Here is a 19334-nt window from a genome sequence, read left to right on the forward strand (position 1 = left end):
TTATGTATTCGGATTCGACGGATTTGTTACCGGCAAAGGGGATAATTTTGTTATCGGCCGTTTGAACGTTGAATTTTGTGTTTTGATGGTAGCGACGCGCGTTAGACCATCAGTTCCCGGATGTAATTCGATAACCCGCGCGAGTAACCATAATGAGGGTGGCAAATTGTCGTCCTTTACTATGACAATGTCTCCAACATTGATGTTTGGTTTTTGTTGTAACCATTTTGGTCTTTGTTGAAGCAAGTGAAGATAGCTTGTGCTCCACTGCTTCCAAAAATCTTGTGTAATTTTTTGTATATATTTATATTTATCAAGATTATTTAAATTTTTTACTGTATGATTTCTGTCAGGCAATACATTGAGTGGACCTCCAATAAGGAAGTGTCCTGGTGTCAAGACATTAAGATCATTTGGATCAGATGTCATTGGACAAAGAGGTCGTGAGTTAAGGCACCCCTCAATTTGAGTTAGTAATGTAGAGTATTCTTCAAAAGTCAACTTCGCAGTGCCAATTGTTCTTTTAAGGTGATGTTTAATGGATTTCACCCCTGCCTCCCATAGTCCACCAAAATGGGGGGATAGTGGAGGATTAAAATGCCAAGTGGTATAGAGCGTGGCCAGAGTTTTTGAAACTGTGGATGACCATTCAGAAGTTATGAATTTACTGTCTCTTTTGAGATCATTGCTTGCACCCTTGAAGTTAGTTCCGCAATCACTAAATAAGTTGTTGCATATTCCGCGCCTGGCTACAAATCTCCTGTAAGCAGCTATGAAGGTTGCTGCGGTCAAATCACTGACCAATTCAAGATGTAAGGCCTTTGTAGATAGGCATACGAATACGGCGATGTACCCTTTTGAGAATTTGTTACACCTACCCTTCCACATTTTAATCTCAACAGGTCCAGCATAGTCCACACCAGTGTTTGTAAAGGGTCTTGTAATTATAACACGTTCAGTTGGAAGGCTTCCCATTAGTTGGTTTTGCATTATAGCATCATGTCTATGACACCTTACACATTTGTGTATTGTAAATTTTACTAGTCGTTTAAGGTTGGTTATCCAATAATAGTTTCGAATATCTGCCATCATGAGTTGCTGTCCACCATGTAGAGTACGTTGATGAGCATCGCATGCAATTAGTTTTGAAAAGTGATGTTGATCCTTGAGGATGATTGGATGCCGCTGACTGTAAGGTAAATAGGAGTTTTGAAGTCGACCACCTACACGTAAGATACCGTTTTTATCAAGGAAGGGATTTAAGTTCAAAATTCCACTTCCTTTAGGGATAGCTCTTGATTCATTTAATGCCTTTATTTCTTCATAAAATAGTTCGTTTTGTACTAATTTGGTAATTGTTGTTCTAGATACATTTAGTTCTTCAATTTTAAGTGGATTGTTCTCTAATCCTAATTTCATTTTTGAATTTAATTTTGATCTTAAGTTAGATATGTATCTTTGCCATATTGCAACGATGCGAATCGATCTTCTTAAATCGGAGACTCTCCTTAAAAATTCGTTTTCTGTTGTAACACAGTAAGCTGCAACACAAGAAAAGTTTAATAGTGTTGCAAAATTCTTATTGTATAATGTTTTTGTATTGATTTTGCTTTCTTTTTTAGTTTCTTGTTGTGTTTCAAAAGTAGTTTTTGATGAATAATCTTGCGGATTAAAGTTTCTTAGAAATTTTGGCCCATCCCACCACATCTCATTGTTAATGAGCTCTTCAGTTGTTAATCCTCGCGATCCAAAATCTGCAGGATTCTGTTTTGTGTTTACATGATACCAGGATTCGATGTTAGTTAAACTTTGAATTTCGCTTATTCGATTAGCAACGAAGGTGGTGCGCGTGGTTGGGCTTCCTTTTATCCATGCTAAAGTAATCATAGAGTCGGTCCATGCATATGTTTTAATGTTTTCAAATTGCATGGCTTTAATAATTCTGAATATTAGTTTAGACAGGAGTAATGCTGCACAAAGTTCAAGGCGTGGTAAAGAAATGCATTTTACTGGAGCAACTCTTGTTTTAGATGCTATTAAGTGTATTTTTTCAATGTTATTTTGTATGACACGTATATAGATGACTGCTGCATAAGCTTTTTCTGAAGCATCGCTAAAGCCATGCAGCTCCACCTCGGACGAGATTTCATAATCAATCCAACGTGGTATTTGTATTTGTGAAATTTTTGGCAGGGTACTGCGAAGATCTGTCCAAGACTTTTCTATATCTTGTGGTAAAGGTGTATCCCAAGCCAAATTTCTAGTCCAAAGTTGTTGGAGTATAAGTTTTGCCTTGACAATGCAAGGAGAAATCAATCCCAATGGATCGAACAGGCGAGCGATATCGGCTAGAACTGATCGCTTTGATAATTTTGAAGTTTCAGGTAAGTTTATTTTAAAGCTAAAGTAGTCCATACTAGGATGCCATTGAATCCCCAATGTTTTTATGGCATCTGTTGATTTTAAATCAAGAGGAAGATTAATCTCTCTATAATTTTCAGGAATTCCCTCCATAACTCTTTGTGAGTTGCTTGCCCATTTTCTGAGAGGAAACCCTGCTGCTTGTAAATTTGAAACGATATCCTTTTGCAATCTAATGGCTTCAACTTCATTATCTGATCCATATATAAGATCATCGACAAAAAAACCATCCATGATTGCCTTTGCTACATGAGGATAATTATGTTCAATATCTTCAGCTAACCTTTGTAATGTTCGTACAGCTAAGAAGGGAGCAGAAGCAGTTCCAAAGGTAACTGTATTTAAACAATAACATTTTATGGATTCATTTGGGGATGATCTCCATAAGATCATTTGATATGGTGTGTCTTCTTGAGCCACCCAAATTTGACGATACATTTTGCTTATATCTGCAACAAGAGCAATTTTGAATTTTCTCCATCTTGCCACCAGATCAATTATATCGAGTTGGAGGCGTGGGCCTACCATAAGACATTCATTTAATGAAAGTCCATTTGATGATTTGCAAGAACCATCAAATACTACCCGTAGTTTGGTTGTAGTACTTGATTCTTTCAGAACCGCATGATGTGGAAGATAATAAAAATAGTTTGGACCTAGTTCATCCTCAACTTTCACTTCTTTCATGTGACCTAAGGTGAGGTACTCATTCATGCAATCTACATAAAGTTTTTTAAAGTTACTATCTGCTTTCATTCGTTTTTCAATTTGTAGAAATCTTGCTAATGCAGCTCGTTTGGAATTACCTAAGACTGGCCTTTTGTTGTTTTTGAATGGAAGGTGTACCTCATATCTACCATCTAATCTTCTCTTGCATGTGTCTTTAAAATGTTTTTCGCACATATTCTCATCTTCAGTCCATTTTCTCTCATCAAGATTTTCTTCAATTTCCCAAAACTTAGTAAGTTGGACATCCAATTGTGTATGATGACTTTGGATAGTTATTGGAATTTTTTGTGTGTGAATGTTTCCAGTTAAGATCCACCCTAATTCGGTCAACTGGGCTACAGGTGTTCCTGTACTTCCCTTGACTACGCCATCCAAAATTATTGTCGAATACACATCGGCACCTATTAAAAGATCAACCTTTCGGGGTGTATTGTAAGTTGGATCAGCAAGTAACAGGTTTGATACATGATTGAAGTTAGATGCATCAAATTTCTGAGTGGGCAATGTAGTGGTTAAGTTATTGAATACCAGAGCCCTGACATCTACAGAGAAATCAGAATCATGTACTGAGAATAACTTAAAATTGACTTCATATTTTGATGTACCAGTTTCAGTATTTCCTAGTCCTTTAACAATCGCATGTGTTTTATGTTTTTTAAGTTTTAAGATCTGAGCTGCATCTTCGGTTATGAAGGTAGCTTGAGATCCTGGGTCTATAAGAGCCCTTAAAATAAGTTGAGCTCCATTTGGTTTGAAAACTTTAACAAGGGCAGTAGCCAATAAGGATTGTGATTGCATTTGATTTAAATGCGTTTTATAGTTTATTGGCTCTGTATTAGAGCAGTGTGGTTGAGGTTCAGTATTTGAGGATTGTACATTTTGTTTCGACTGAGATGTATTTGCTTGGTATGTGTTTAATGATTTAGTTGGTTGATAATTATTTTGAGACTCAATATGTAATAAGGTATGATGCTTGAGTCCGCACTTGTAGCATCGATTTGTGCTGCTGCACACTGAAGCATGATGATCATAGCCTAAGCAGTTAGAGCAAATTGAATGTTTTTTCACGACATCTGTACGAGTTTTAACATCCAAATTTAAAAACTTTCTGCAATGACGTGTGCTATGAGGCATTTTACAAATGCGACAATTGAAATTTGTATTTTTATTTCCCGGCTGGGTATGGTGCGATAATTGAACGTTTTTTCGAAAAAAATTGGTTGGTGGAAGGTTTCTTTGATTTTCATTCATGTCTAGAATATTTTCTAGAGAGTTAAATCGACCTTCTATAAATGCTAAAAAGGTTTTCCAGTCAGGCAAACTTTTTGTTGCACCTAGCTTGTTTTCCCAATCTTTTTGGGTTTGGTATGGTAATTTTTGAAATACTATAAAAATTAAAATAGCATCCCACATATCTACCGCAATTCCTAAGTTGGCAAGAGCATGTACACATTCGACACTTTTATCGTGAAGCGATTTTAAAGAGTCTGCAGATTCGATATTTAGTTTTTTTTGTTCCAACAAATTTTTGATTTGCGTATTTACAAGTTTTCGTTTATTTTGAAACCTATCAGTAATGATCTGCCAAGCAGAGTCATAGCTTTTCGTTTCTATGGGTAGATGTTGTATCAGACGAGCAGCATCACCCGTTAAAGATGTTTTTAAATATTGTAATTTTTGAATATCAGAAAGTTCTTCATTTTTATTTATTAAATTATCGAAAAGATTGAAAAATTCTATCCAATCTTCAAATTTACCCGAAAAAGGCTCTATTTTGATGCGTGATAAGCGCACATCTGAATTATATGATTTTGAGTTATTTAAATTGCTATTAGTACAGTTCAAGGCACTTGAATCTAAAGAGATTGTTGCTTTTTCTGCCAATAGCTTATCTCTATCATCGTTTATGGTACCGATATATTTGTAATATACATACTTAATTTTTAAAAAAATTTCATCAGCAAAATATGCTTCTTTAGAAGTATCAGACGTACTATTCACTATAACCGCGTGGTCTTTCTTGGCTCGTGAAAAAATGTCCTCAACTTCTTTCATACACGCGTTCACGTACCCCTTTGATTTTCGCGACGCGATTTCTTTTAAATAGTTTTCGTAACCACTGGATAATTCAGATAAAGTTAAACTTTGTCCTTCTATTAATTTTGTTAATTTAGACATATTTTTTTTTTTTTTTTTTTAATTAAAGATTCTGATTGTGATATGATTTTAGATTTAAGTTTAAAATTCTTGATTTAAATTTTATTTGAAATAAATTTAATATAAACACATGAAAATTATATTAAGTTCTTAAATATGTGTTATAATATGTAAATTGTATGGTATTGGAGAAACAGTTTACCTTAATGCCATATACTTAATAGTTTTGTTAATGATAGCAGTAAGCAGTTCTCGGATGAAGATACAGCTAGTACGGTGCTCCTTACTGTCCCTTGATTCACGCTCTGATGAGGTAGCAGTAAGTAGTTCTCGGGTGAAGATACAGCTAGTACGGTGCTCCTTAACTGTCCCTTGGTTTACGGTCTGATGAGGTAGTTTTGGTGAACAAAGATGCTTCCTTGACGTTCTGATGCTTTTTTGATTCTGACCATAAATCGATGCTATCCTGGTTCTTTTTGATCTTATTGGCAATTTTATTGCAAACTTCCACTCACGTTGATTAAATTTACTTTTAAGTTATAAGTTCTTAATTATTTTGACTTCAACAGTTAAAACTTTAAACTTTAAACTTTAAAATTTAAACTTCTTAAACAAATGTTCTTAGGTGCATTTAAATTATTCGAAGGCTCGAAGGACCATGTTTCGCGGCAAAGGTATAACCAGCGAAATAATTTTATTTTATTTTAAGTTTTAATAAAATACGGATTTTAGTTATACGTTATAAAAATGACTTCTTTATTTTAAATTGCAAGGAAGAATGAAAATATTACAAGTGTATGAAAACTTTACACCTCGCTATTGAAAGTTATATGAAAGTCAGCTGTGATATATAAATAATTACATAAGTATTTCAAAGGTTATTGACATTTCATAAATTTCTTGCAGACTGGAATAATATTAAATTTAGCATATACAATTACATGCTTAACTTCTTTTTGCAGTGTGAAGCAAATACATATTTAATTTAATACATACAAAACATGTAATGATGAAAGTATGACAATTAAATTTTAATGAAAAGAAAAGAGATCATTATATAATTAGCTTTGCAGTCTGCACATATAGTCTGCAAATCTAGTCTGCATATTTAGTCTGCACATTTGACGGTTCGTGTTTGACAGTTTATTAGATTTCGGCTTGTTTCTTTCACGCGTTAATTAATAGTGATTTTAAATTTAGATTTTTGTTTTGTTTTTAATTTAGTTATATAAATCAAAATATCTCATATAGAAGAGCAAGGTAAAAATTCGCTTGACTGGTTGTTGAGATTGTTAAACCTTGTGTTTCAATTTCTTAAAAGGCATCTCAGCATCTCAGTCCAACGAATGTTTTTCCCGCCTTCATCATTGGTGTCAAATGTGCAGATAAAGTTTTTAAATTCTTTGAGTTAAATAAATTAAATAAATAAATGTATATAATTTTGAGATACGAATCAAACAAAAGTGATTTTAAGATATAAATAACAAGATATAATAACAAAAAATATGTTGGGAAGCAACAGCCAAGATCAAAACCTTGTCGACCAACTGGTTATTATTTATAAATTAAGGAAAAAGATTCAATTCAATCAAAATAAATTACTCTGGGCGCGATGAATTCTCAATTTGATTGAATTTTGCAATACGCCACCCAACACAGTATTAGAATAAATTGTATATTTAAAATAATGCTCCCGTATCAATGTTTTAATAAAATGACTGATGAATTAATGATCTTCTCTTTAAATTTATTATCGTATCATGTATTAATTTATCAAAAAATAAATGTCTTCCTATCTTTTTTTTTAAGCTAACCGCTTTAAAGTTATTATGAAGTTATTAAAATTCAAGTCACAATATTTCCCTGTCTGATTCTTAACAAATTTACTTTAGATATATGTACAATGTTCATAAAAATAGCAGTGCTCTCCAAATAAAACAAAAAGGACTTCAATATCAACGTTATAAAATGTTTTATTAAACTTCTAATAACAAACTAAAATATTTTATTCATAAAAACAGAAAATAAGTACTATAGATTTTTTACCGTTAGCTTTGTCACAGTAAAAACCGTTTTTTAAATATATGGCTGTTCATAAAAATAGCAGTGCATGACAAAGTACTGGATTTATTACTTAAGAAGTAAGAAAAACTGTAATAAGTTATATAAAAGGATACAAATAATGTTAGCTTATAATTCGTACTTTGTTAAATAACCATTGTTTTTCTTTTTTATGACTGATTCGCCTCTACGTGGCATCGAGTCCACTAAAACCTGATACATCTCGATTGGTATTGCGTTCCACGAATCACGCACTGCTTCCCACAATTCTTTCGAATTGTTGGGTTGTGCTGAACTGCGTTCTTAACAACCCTCCACAAATTTTCGAAGGGGTTAAGGTCGGGGGATTGAGCGGGCCACTCCATAACTAATAACTTCTTCTGCACAAACCATGATTTTGACATATGCTTTGGGTCATATTCTTGTTGGTATACCCAAACCAACGGCATTTCCTCTTCAGCATAGGGTAACATTACCTCCTCGAGAATTTCCACATACTCAGTTGCATCCCTTATACCCCCGATTGAATTAATAGGCCCGACCCCGTAATATGAAAAGCAAGCCGGTATCATAATTTTTTCTCCCCCATGCTTCACTGTTTTAATAGCGTACCGTGGATCGTATGCTGCATTTTGCAGTCTTCTCACATAAAGGACGACTTTGCTTTCACCGCTCTTTTGCCCAATCTCTATGCGTTCTAACAAACTCCATTCTCTTGGCCACATGCCTTTTCCTCAAGAATGGTACCTTGCGTGGACTTCGGGCTAGTTACTGCGCTTATATAACGTCTTCGTATTGTGGTGACAGCGCTAACAGACAGTTGAAGTCCTTTTCTTATTTTCGTAGAGCCTATGGAAGGGTTCTGTTTTGCTAACAGAACTTTTTTCTTTTAGTTCTCTCAGTAGTCATCCTGTTTGGGCCTCGCGTTTTTGGTTTATTTTGCCATTTTAAGGCGTTACTGACAATTTTTGCTGAGCAGCCTAGGATGTCTTGAATATTTTGGTAAGTTTTTCCCTCCAAACACCGTTTTCGAATTTCTTCGGTGCAAAGTCTTCACCGTCCCATTGTTTATTCTTGAGCTAATATTTATTAATTTTGTATATACTAGTACTAGCTGACCCGACAAACGTTGTTTTGTCATATAAATACATTTTAGAGAATATTTTGCTAGAAGACAATTGTTTTCAACAATTCAGTATCTATTAAATAAGATGCATATACATAGCGTCACTGAAAACTATGTTAAGATCGTTGCACCGTGTACGATGTTGATGCAATTAAACAAAAGCACTTAGGAATATAAGAAATAGATAAAAACCTATTCTCAGGCATACTAAAAGTATATGCAAAAATGCATGGAAATTGGTTTAGCGGTTTCGGAGGAGTATGGCAACTAACACTGTGACAGAAGAATTTTATATATTAGATGTTACAAATACTTTAAATAGAAAAATATTTACTTACCAAAAAATAAAAATAAAATCAATTTTTAACTTTTTTAACTTCCCAGAGGAAGTTATTGTAATGGGCCCGATTTGTCAAATTGAAAATGTTGACATTTCTCGACGTTTCAAGGTCCCTAGAGTCAAAATAAAAGATTTTTAGAGAGATGTCTCTGCAGGCGTGTACGTGCAGAAAGGGCTCTCAAGAAAATTGCGTGGGTGGTTTTTTTACCATTACTTACTTAAGGTGGCGCTACAGTCTTGTGTGGACTAGAGCCTAGGTTTTTTTACCATAGCAGTTTGAAAAAAGGTGAGAATTTTATATTGTAACGTGATATCAAAGAAGTATATTTTTTGAAAAAATTTTAACGGTTTTTTTTATTAACCAAAAAAACTGAAACAAAAATTTTACGACTAAAATATGATTTCATCTCCAAAACAATTTTGTGCAACGAAGAATAATGTTGAGAAAAATCGAATTGACAGTTTTTTTATAAAAAATAAAAATGTAAAAAAAACATTACTCAAAGTTGGTAAAAATTGAATATTGTATCGATCGAATATCTTTTCAAAACCTTGAAATTTAGGCTTCAAACTTATTTTATCTTATAAGAAATATTGTTGAATTTACAGTTTTTTTACAAAAAATTAAAACCTAAAAAAAAATTAATAAAAGTTGGTAAAAATTGATTTTCGACTCAAATATCGTTTCAAAAATTGGAGATAATAGCTTCTAACTAATTTTTACTTATAAGAACTATTGTTTTCAACATTAGGACAAGTTTTGAAAAAAAATCGAATTGACAGTTTTTTTTACAAAAACAATACTAAAACTTGGTAAAAATTTACTTTCAAAAAGCTTTTCAAAAATTAAAAATATTGGCTTCAAACTTATTTTATTTCACAGAAAATATTGTTTTCGTTTCCGTCCGTTTTAAAAAATAAAATCTACAAAAAAAAGGACGATAATTTGGTAAAAATTGAAACGAGTACATATAGACAAACTTTTAAGCAAGACAATCGACAATGTGGAAGTTATCAGTGTGGGTCGCATCCCAGCCTCTTTTGAATTATAAATAAATAAATTGGTGTTCACCGGGAAAAATAGAGTAGGTATAACTTTAAGCTTAAAGTCTCGAATATGAAAACGAAAGACCGCTAGATGCAAGTAACATGTTATTTTTTTTTGTAAGAATTTCCGTCATTTAAACAATTGACAATCTAAGTAGATGTGACCAGCACTGCTATTTTTATGAACACAACTATATGTAGGGAGTCACAACCTCCCCCGCCCCCAATCTGACGAAAAGTCTGGATCCGCCCTTGCCCAACACAGTATGAGAATAAATTCTATATTTAAAATAATGTTCCCGTGTCAATGTTTAAATAAAATGACTGACAAATTAATGATCTTCTCTTTAAATTTATTATCGTATCATTTATTAATTTATCAAAAAAATGTCTTCCTATCTTTTTTTTAAGCTAAACCGTTTCAAATGTATTACGAAGTTATTAAAATTCAAGTCACAACTTTTCCCTGTGTGATTCTTAACATATTTACCTTAGGTATATGTACAATGTACATACCTCCCATTGTTTAAGATGAATACAAAAAAACAACAATGTTTAACCTATTTAAATATTTATGACTAAAGTTCAAATAATCAAATCAAATTGATAATTAGTTTTGTCATCAAGTTTAAAATGTTGAAGTTATTAGCCTACCGCTTTTTTCCAATGCAACAATAAACCATCATCGTCACGGCCGCCGTGCGTCGCGTAGCGTCGGTCGGGGTTCGGTGTTGAGATGGAGACCATTCAGAATGTTTTTTATAATTTGTTTTGTATATTCTTTCCATGTTCTTTATCGTGTAGCCTCTGCCAAGCCATTCCCTATCCAACATTTTTATACTTGCTGTTTCTGGAGAACGCACCACATTTTTATTAACACGAACAACTTCGGGTCTGTGACGGTGTCGGTGTCTGGGCTGGGCTGGGCATTGCTACACCTTAATAATTATGTGCGCCTGGCGAAAGTAGAGCATTTATTGTACAACAACCATGTTTCCTGTTGCCATAATAAAATATTAAACAATAAAACAAACAAAAATAATAATCATCAAATCGATTAACAGTGAACTAAAAATATTTAAAAAAAAAAAAAAAAAACCATTAGTTCCCGGATTGTGGGAAGCGAAGCGGGAGTGAGAACTATTTAGTTGTGCGCTGTTTGATGTTGCTCTTGAAATTGTTTGAAAGAAGCGTGACGAACTTCCTTCAATGATGCTAGCCTGGGAGCTCAGCAGAATCAGCAATCAATTGTTTACAGCGAAAGTATAGGTATACCTCCACTACTACACTACACACCATGCTGATCTCCAGTCTTTCATAATTGTAATGGGGAACGATTTTGTGGCTTGTGCTGCGCATGGTATAACAAGGTCTTCAAACTGGGATGAGTAAACGATGCGACGCAGAAACAAGAACTCATATTCTTTGTCAACCTTGTGCTTGGCGTACTACATTCTCATCTACTTGCTACCTGTCACTTTTGTTCAAAAAACAAACATTGAAAACGAGCACCCACCGTCACTTCACTCGTCGTCGTCGTCGTCGTCATCGCCGTCGCTCGTCGCTGCCACAGCGACCGCGACGGCGACCGTGTTAGTCACATTCGCACACAACATCAAGAGGCGTTTCGTCATTTAAATAAACGTTTGTACGTTTGCTTGAGTGACTTGCTTAGTTTTCTGAGCGTCTGGTGTATTGTCTAGGGCAGGTTCCTAGATGGTCCAAAAGCGTTTGACTTTGGGACTTGTTTTAATTGTGACTCTTGTTTCTCTGGCTGGTTTTTATGACAGAGAAGGTTTAACGAAACGTTAGTTTTATTCAGACTTATATGAATGGGAAAACAGAAAAAATGCTGTTTTGAAAGTTGAGTGAGTGCTCAGATGAGGTTTCAATTAGCTTAACAAACCGTTCTCACTTTCGCCTCCATTTATTTGAAGGCAAAACAAAAACAATACACAGCTTGGGTTCAAGTTTTTATTTAATGTGTATGATGATTATGGTGACCATAGTTTAAGGAAAAGAAAATACAAAACAGTAATAAACAAAATTGTCATTTGAGGAACTTCGAAAAGTATGCAATCAAAATGGAAGTTTTAGATCTTTTTGGTTTTCGGTTGAGTTATTGAAAACGTTATAGTTTCTTCTTCTTTGGATTCGACGTTAACTCAAGAAATTCGACATGAATTGTCAATTGCGTTTTTATAATAAATTTATCAGACGTAAAAAATACACCACCAACATATTAATGATTATTTGTTCTCAAAATAGCCGTGATTTGCTTTGGGATTCCATAAATAGTGCAGCGAGAAACGAAATGTTTCATTTTGTAGTTTCAAAAGTAAACGTAAATAAAACACATAAAATATTTATTCATGATATTTCGTTTTTATTATAAAGTTTAAACTTTGACATTATGTATGAAATACTTTATTATTTTAATGACCACCAACCGAATTGTTGAAAGCATCAATTCTTTTGAGAAAATGTCCGACCATTTTTCGACACATATTGGGTGGTATATCAGCGATAACTTGGCGAATGTTGGGTTTTTAAGTACTCAAGTGTTAAAGGTTTATCTGTATAAAAACGGGCTTTCGCGTAGCCCCACAAACAAAAAAGTCATCGGGTGTCAAATCGCATGATCTTGGTGCCCAGTTGACAGGAAACTAAGCGGCTACAAAATATCTCTTGCAATTAAGTGTGGCATGTGGCACCGTCTAGATGCAGGGAAAAAAAGCCGGTTAGCATATGACCGGTTAGCATAACCCTCCAAATTGACGGTGAAATTCGTTTTATCGTCGTTTTCAAAGAAGTAAGGTCCAGTCAGACCTCCGGACCAAAGAAGGCACCAAACAGTGACTTTTTGTGGATGTTATGTCTTCTCTTCAATTTCTTTAGGATTCTCAGAAGTCCAAATACAACAATTTTGTTTATTAACATACACACCGAGTGAGAAATTTGTTTCGTTGCTGAAAACCATTTTGATCGAAAAATCGCAGTCCACCGCCTGTTGTTCAAGCACCATTTCGACTTATCTACGATGCGACGACGTCTTGCATGGTCAGCTGGCTTCAGTTGTTGTGTGATCTAGACTTTATGTAAGTGTAGATCCAAATGCAAAATACCCCATAATGTGCTATAAGACAGTCCTAATTCCTAAGAACGATGAGGAATACACACATTGGTGTCTTCGGCAAAGCTTTCACTTACAGCAGCGACATTTTCAGTGGTACGAGTGAAACGATGATGCACAGGCCTTACAATATCTGTCTCTTCAAATTTGTTCACAACTTTGCCAACTGCTTGCGAAGTAGTACAATTATGTAAACCATAATCATCACTTAAAGCACGATATATTGTGGCTGTGGCAAATTCACCATATTTTAGTAGGTTTTAATAATTTGTATGCGTTTCAACTTAAGAAAAAAATTGGTTTAACAACTTAGTTTGACAGATGGATAACCCGTTAAAATGGGTGATTTTAAAGAGGATATGTAAAGAATATTAAGTTTGTTTTTATGTTTAAATTGAAGCTAAATGAGAGAAAAGGGGTTTGTTCGTACATTACGGTCTAACTGTGTGTAGATCTTCGCGTTTAACAGATGAAGCTTGATTTGTTGACACTAGATTTTCGCAAATATGTCTATTTCCCTATAAATTAGTTTAACATTCTTAAAGAAATAAAATAATAACTTTATTTAGTTTTATAATTTATTATACAAAAACTTACAGCAGTATTTTATGCTTAGCAACGTTGAAAGCCAGATTTTTAAATCTAAGATTTTAATTTTTCATTCTTTATATTTTCCTTGAAAATTTGCCAAGATATTTTTAAGGTTTTATTCTGAAAGGAAGTCCTACTACATTTGTGACGTAATTGCAACAAAATTGTTTATTACTATAAAACATGCATTCACAAAAAAGATCAAATACAATTCGAGTCAGCGCAGTGGAAAACCGAAGAAGTAAATAAGCAAACATTTGTTGAAATAAATTGAAAAGATATTCTGTCGAAATATCAGAGTTAGTAATGAGTTTTAAAATGACGTCATAGCGTTTTGAATGTTGAACACTACACTACGAACACATCCATTGAGCTTCAAGCTGGTGTCAACTCAAAAATACTCTTATAAAGATATTAGTCCTCTGTAGACATTTTAGTTTGTTTACAAGCTTAACAACAGCTTCATAAAGTTATTTAAGTATGCGTTACATTTTTCCTCAAAATTGTGACATTTGCCCTCAAAACTCATTAGTTCCTTATATGTATGCGTTTAAACGCGCCAAATTTTGTTGTTGAAATCCAAATCTATTCATTGACATTACAAATACTACAATGTAAACAAAAACAAAAGGGTTTTTTAGGGGTGTACGTACGAAGGATTTATATCTTCATTTAGAGTGTAGTACCCGTGGCATGATGGTTAGTGCGTTGGACTGTCATGCGAGAGGTCTTGCGTTCGATCCCTGCCTATGCCACCTAAAGTTTTTTCAAAGATACTGCCTCTTGCGAGGAATTGACAAATTCTCCAAGAGTAATTCTTGTCATGAAAAATGCTTTCTCAAATTTGCCGTTCGGATTCGGCTTAAAACTGTAGGCCCCTTCCATCCTTGACAACAGTACTCGCACATAGGAATGGTTGAGAGTTGTCAATCACTAGGCCCTAGTTTTCAAACGCACTGTTGCGCCACCCAATTTAATTTATTTATACAGTGTTTTTGGTACCAATTTTTCAAAATGGAAAACTCAGATACTGATTTCGATACTCGCATACAAGTGAATCGGTAGCAGAATTTCACTTTACCTATTATGTGCAGTGATTCTACTGCGAATGTTGTATCTATTATAAAATAATATAAATGTGTGCTGTACTGCGGATGGCTTTTCTAAAAAATCACACTCCTAATGCTCGAGCTGTAAAATGTTTAAGACTAGGTATGTTTGTATTCTTACAATATGGCAAAAGAAAGATGTTATCCCGAAAGTGCGAATGTAAGTTTGGGATGGCATGATAAATGAACAAATATTTTAGAAGCATGTTATTCTATAATGCGCGTAGCTTCTAAACTTTATACTATTTGTTTTTATTTTTAATTTTTCATAGGAAGTTATTGTAATCGTTCCGATTTGTCGAATTGAAAATGTAGACATTTCGCGACGTTTCAAATTCCCTAGAGTCGAAATAAGAGATTTTAAGAGAGATGCCTGTGCGTTCAGGTGTACGTACGTCATCGTCCATAGCTCAAGAACCAGTAGAGGTATCGACTTCAAACAATTTTTTGTTATACAGATAATAATGCAGAACGATGCAAAAGAGGGCCCTCGAGAAAATCAAGTGGGTGGTGTTTTGAAAAAAAAAAAAAAAATTGGTTAACCCTTAATATCTCGCGAACCAATAACAATAGAGACTTGAATTTAATTTTATGGTATATATTGTAACGTGATACGAAACAAATATATATTTTTGTACAAAATTCCAATAAACGGTTTTTTTTATAAATCAAAAAAATTAAAAAAAATGTTTGTCGCTTTGAACATTTTACGAACACAAAATGATTTTATTTTCAAAAAAATTTCGAATTGACATTAACAAAAGTTGGTAAAAATTGATTTTCGACTCAAATATTTTTCTTTAAAAAACTATGATATATTGGCTTTAAACTACTTTTATCGTTTAAAAAAATATTGTTTACAACATTTTGTTAAATTTTGGGAAAATTCGAATTGACATTTTTTTAACAAAAAATAAAAACCTTAAAAAAAAATAATACTAAAACCTGGTAAAAATTTACTTTCGACTCAAATAGCTTTTCGAGAATTAAAAATATTGTCTTCAATTTTTTTTTATTTCACAGAAAATATTGTTTTCGTTATTCAGCAGTTTTTTTTTATAAAAATCCAACAGTCCGTTTTTTTCATAAAGAAATAGTACGCGAACTTGATATCTCTCAAATTATTTTCATTTATCCAATTTGTAAAAATTTATGAAATGCTATTAAAATTGGTAAAAATGTGTTTTCGTCTAAAAATGTATTAACAAAACTAGATTTTTAAACTGAACTATTACTTGCTTACTAACTTACTTAAGGTGTTGCTCCCTAGCTAGCTGTCTCCAGTTTCGCACGCCAAGTTGGTTGAGGTCCTCTCCCACCTGGGTGTGCCACCTGAGTCGTGGTCTTCCTCTACTGCGCGCGCCGTCTCTCGGTATTGGATTCGAAGACTTTCCCGGCTGGAGCGGTCCGCTCTACATGACCTAGCCATCTAAGCCGTTGGACTTTTATTCTGCTAATTAGGTCAGTGTCGCTGTACAACCCGTACAGTTCGTCGTTATATATTCTCCTCCATTCTCCATCTATGCGTACGGGGCCAAAAATCACCCGAAAAATGTTTCTCTCAAAGCATCCTAAGTCGCTCTCATCTTTAAACGGGTCCAGGCCTTAGCGCCATAAATGAGAACCAGGATGATGAGTGTCTTATAGATGGTGATTTTGATGCTTTAGAGAGGACTTTACTTCTCAATTGCCTTCTAAGTCCAAAGAAGCAGCGATTTGCAAGTTATTCTTCGTTTGATTTCATCGCTTGTGTCGTTGTCTGTGTTAATAGCTGTCCAAAGTGACCTTTTGTCCAATACGTCGTTGTTCAATGTCCTTTTTTGATGACAGAATATACTTGGTTTTGCCCTCATTGACCACTAAACCCATTTTCTTCGCTTCCATCGCAATGCTCAAAAACGCTCCACTGACGTAACTCTTTGATCTTCCAATTATGTCAATATCATCTGCGAATCCGAGTAATTGGATGGACCTTTGGAAGATTGTGCCTCTAGTGTTGACGGTTGAGTTTTGAATAATTCTTTCCAGAACGACAGTGCATCGCCTTGTCTAAAACTTTTTTTGACACCAAATGCATCGTTGAGATATTTTCCAACCTTGATAGAGCAGCGTGCATTATCCATCGTCATTCTGCACAAACGGATAAGTTTGACAGGGATGCCAAAACTAGACTTTGCTCGGTAGAGCTCTTCCCTGTGGATGCTGTCATACGCGGCTTTAAAATCAATAAAGAGATTTGTAAAACACAACCTCATTTAAATGACCAAAACACGATTCTTTTCAAGTAATTTTCGACCACTTTTTGACACATATCGGGTGATATCCAAGCCATAACTTGACGAATGTTATTTTTTAAGTTTTAAAAAGTTAAAGGTTTATTTGCATAAACTAGGTATTTCGCGTATCCCCACAAAGAAAGGTCCACACAGCCACAGCGAAAAATTCCGTGGACAGGAAAGGTCTCTTGCAATGAAGCCATATTCGCTCGAGTTGTGTGGCATTTGTCACGGTCTTGTTGAAACCACTTGTTCTCCAAGTCGTATTCTTCAATAGCAGATCAAAAAAAGTCGTTCATCATATGACCAAATGCTGCGAATTTAAGGTGACTGTCGTTGCATCGTCGCTTTCGAAGAAGTAAGGTCCAAGTACAATCACACCTCCCGACCAAAGAGCGTACCAAACAGTAACTTTTTGTGGATGACAGTAATTTTTTTGGATGTAATGGAGGTTTCGATCGAAATGCAAAAAACGCCATAATGTGGGGTACGTAAAAAAGCCCGAATTCCTGAGACGAGGAGGAATCCACACATTGGGGTCTTCGACCGCAGCGATATTTTTCGTGGTACGAACGAAATGTTGATGTACACTGTACAGGCCTAACAATATCTGTATCCAATCTAGTCTTTTCAAATTTCTTCACAATTTTACCAATTGCTTGCGTGGTTGGACGATTATGTAACCATAATCACCTCTTAAAGCAGGATATGTGACTGCAACAGAATCACCATTTTTGTAGTAGGTTTTAACACAGTGTATGCTTGTGCGATGGTTAGGCGATCCATTTTTGTAAATGTCACACTTTCAACTGAAAAATAAAAATTTTTTTGACAACTTAGTTTGACCAGATGTCGAATTCCAGCCCAATAATTTTGAAACCGCAAAATGGATAACCCACTGCAATTGAACAATTGTCAGATTTTTAAAGAGGATATTTACGTATGTTTTCCATTTTGTAAATTAAAACTAAAGGAAATGAGAAGGAAGGGAGTTCGTTCGTAGATTATGGTCCAACTCTATGTCAAGTGCAATAGATGACGCTTGATCAGTGTTTTGAAAGTGCACTCTTGAGCGGCTTCATTCAACCAGACTCCAGAGGTATTCCTCTTTTTAGATAGATGCGGTCTGATACAAGATAGATTGGCAGTTCAGCTAATCTACCACGTCAGACGACGAACCTTGGATAGGCTACTCCTGTACAATCGGGACGTCATGGCATAAGGCGGAGCAGAGCTCTTCGGTTCAGTAGGGCTGTGTCCGAACGGGACCTACTATACTACGGATGGGTTTTCTAAAAAAAACACACTCTTAAACATCTTGCACATGTGCTACGAACTGCGAACTGTGGATGTGCGCATATTTTTCTTTCACATGGGCTTTATTTCTATTCACTGATAGCGATGAATTGAATAACCTTTTTCTCCATAATTTCCTCAGCAATGATCTTTCACACAATAACAAAACAAGAGTGGTATAATTTTGAGGTTATGTTGAGCGCGAACAATTTATTCGTTACAGTGTGGATGGTATGTGGAACGCGAATAGAGTTTGACATTTCGTAGCAACCTCAGTGCAAATCTTTAATACCAAATTGTTCTTATTTTAACATTAGTGCCAATTAATTTCTTAGAATTTAAATATATTTTTGTTTGAAATTGACTTTTTGAAATATGTAAAATCACATTTTTTCGCCCATTCGTTGTTCGCTCTCATGTGCAAGGTCCTTTAATGTTAGAGCTGTAAAATGTTTAAGATAAGACTTATTTGTATTCTTAAAAATGTTATCCTGGAAGTGCGAATGTACATTTGGGATACAGGACAAATGGTCACTATATAACATGGTATATGAACAAATGTTTCAGAAGCATGTTATTCTATCATACGCGTAGCTTCTTAACTTTTTACTATTTCTTTTTATTTTAGTTTTTGGAGCCAAGTTTTCTGGTAATTTAATCCTATGTTTAAGTTCTCATACGTCATAGATTATTTTGACATTGACAGCTGCTTATTGCTGGAAATCAAGCATAAATTCAGTATCATATCCCCACAGAATGAAATGAGCAACTTAATATTTTAACAATGAGAAGGTATTCTATGTAGCCCAAACAGCACTATTTTTGAAAAGAAGTTTTGTTTGAAATGAAATCATTATCATCGGTGTCAACATTTGACTAGAATTCTGCAAATTTGAATGCCTGAACACAATGGGTGAAGCTTGAATCTTAAAAAAAGAACGCTTAAAGTAGAAGCTGTCATTAAAAACGCACATTTTGGGACAAAGGACGACCGCAATAGTCAAGTGCGGCAAAAATTAAAACTTGATCTCGCATCTATCCACACAAA

The 19334-nt window shown here is 34.5% G+C and overlaps 1 protein-coding gene across 1 annotated transcript in view; it reads right to left on the reverse strand.

Moving 5' to 3' along the window:
- Window positions 1-19334, reverse strand: part of LOC129949074 (uncharacterized) — a 70293-nt gene continuing 50959 nt past the window's right edge. The window contains exons 5-6 of the mRNA XM_056060305.1: window positions 337-4184; window positions 1-267 (exon numbers count right to left, since the gene is read on the reverse strand). Of these exons, the coding sequence (XP_055916280.1) occupies window positions 1-267; window positions 337-4184 (4115 nt within the window). The remainder of the gene's footprint in view (window positions 268-336; window positions 4185-19334) is intronic.

Source organism: Eupeodes corollae, chromosome 1 (genome assembly GCF_945859685.1).
Source record: "Eupeodes corollae chromosome 1, idEupCoro1.1, whole genome shotgun sequence".
Classification (NCBI taxonomy): domain Eukaryota; kingdom Metazoa; phylum Arthropoda; class Insecta; order Diptera; family Syrphidae; genus Eupeodes; species Eupeodes corollae.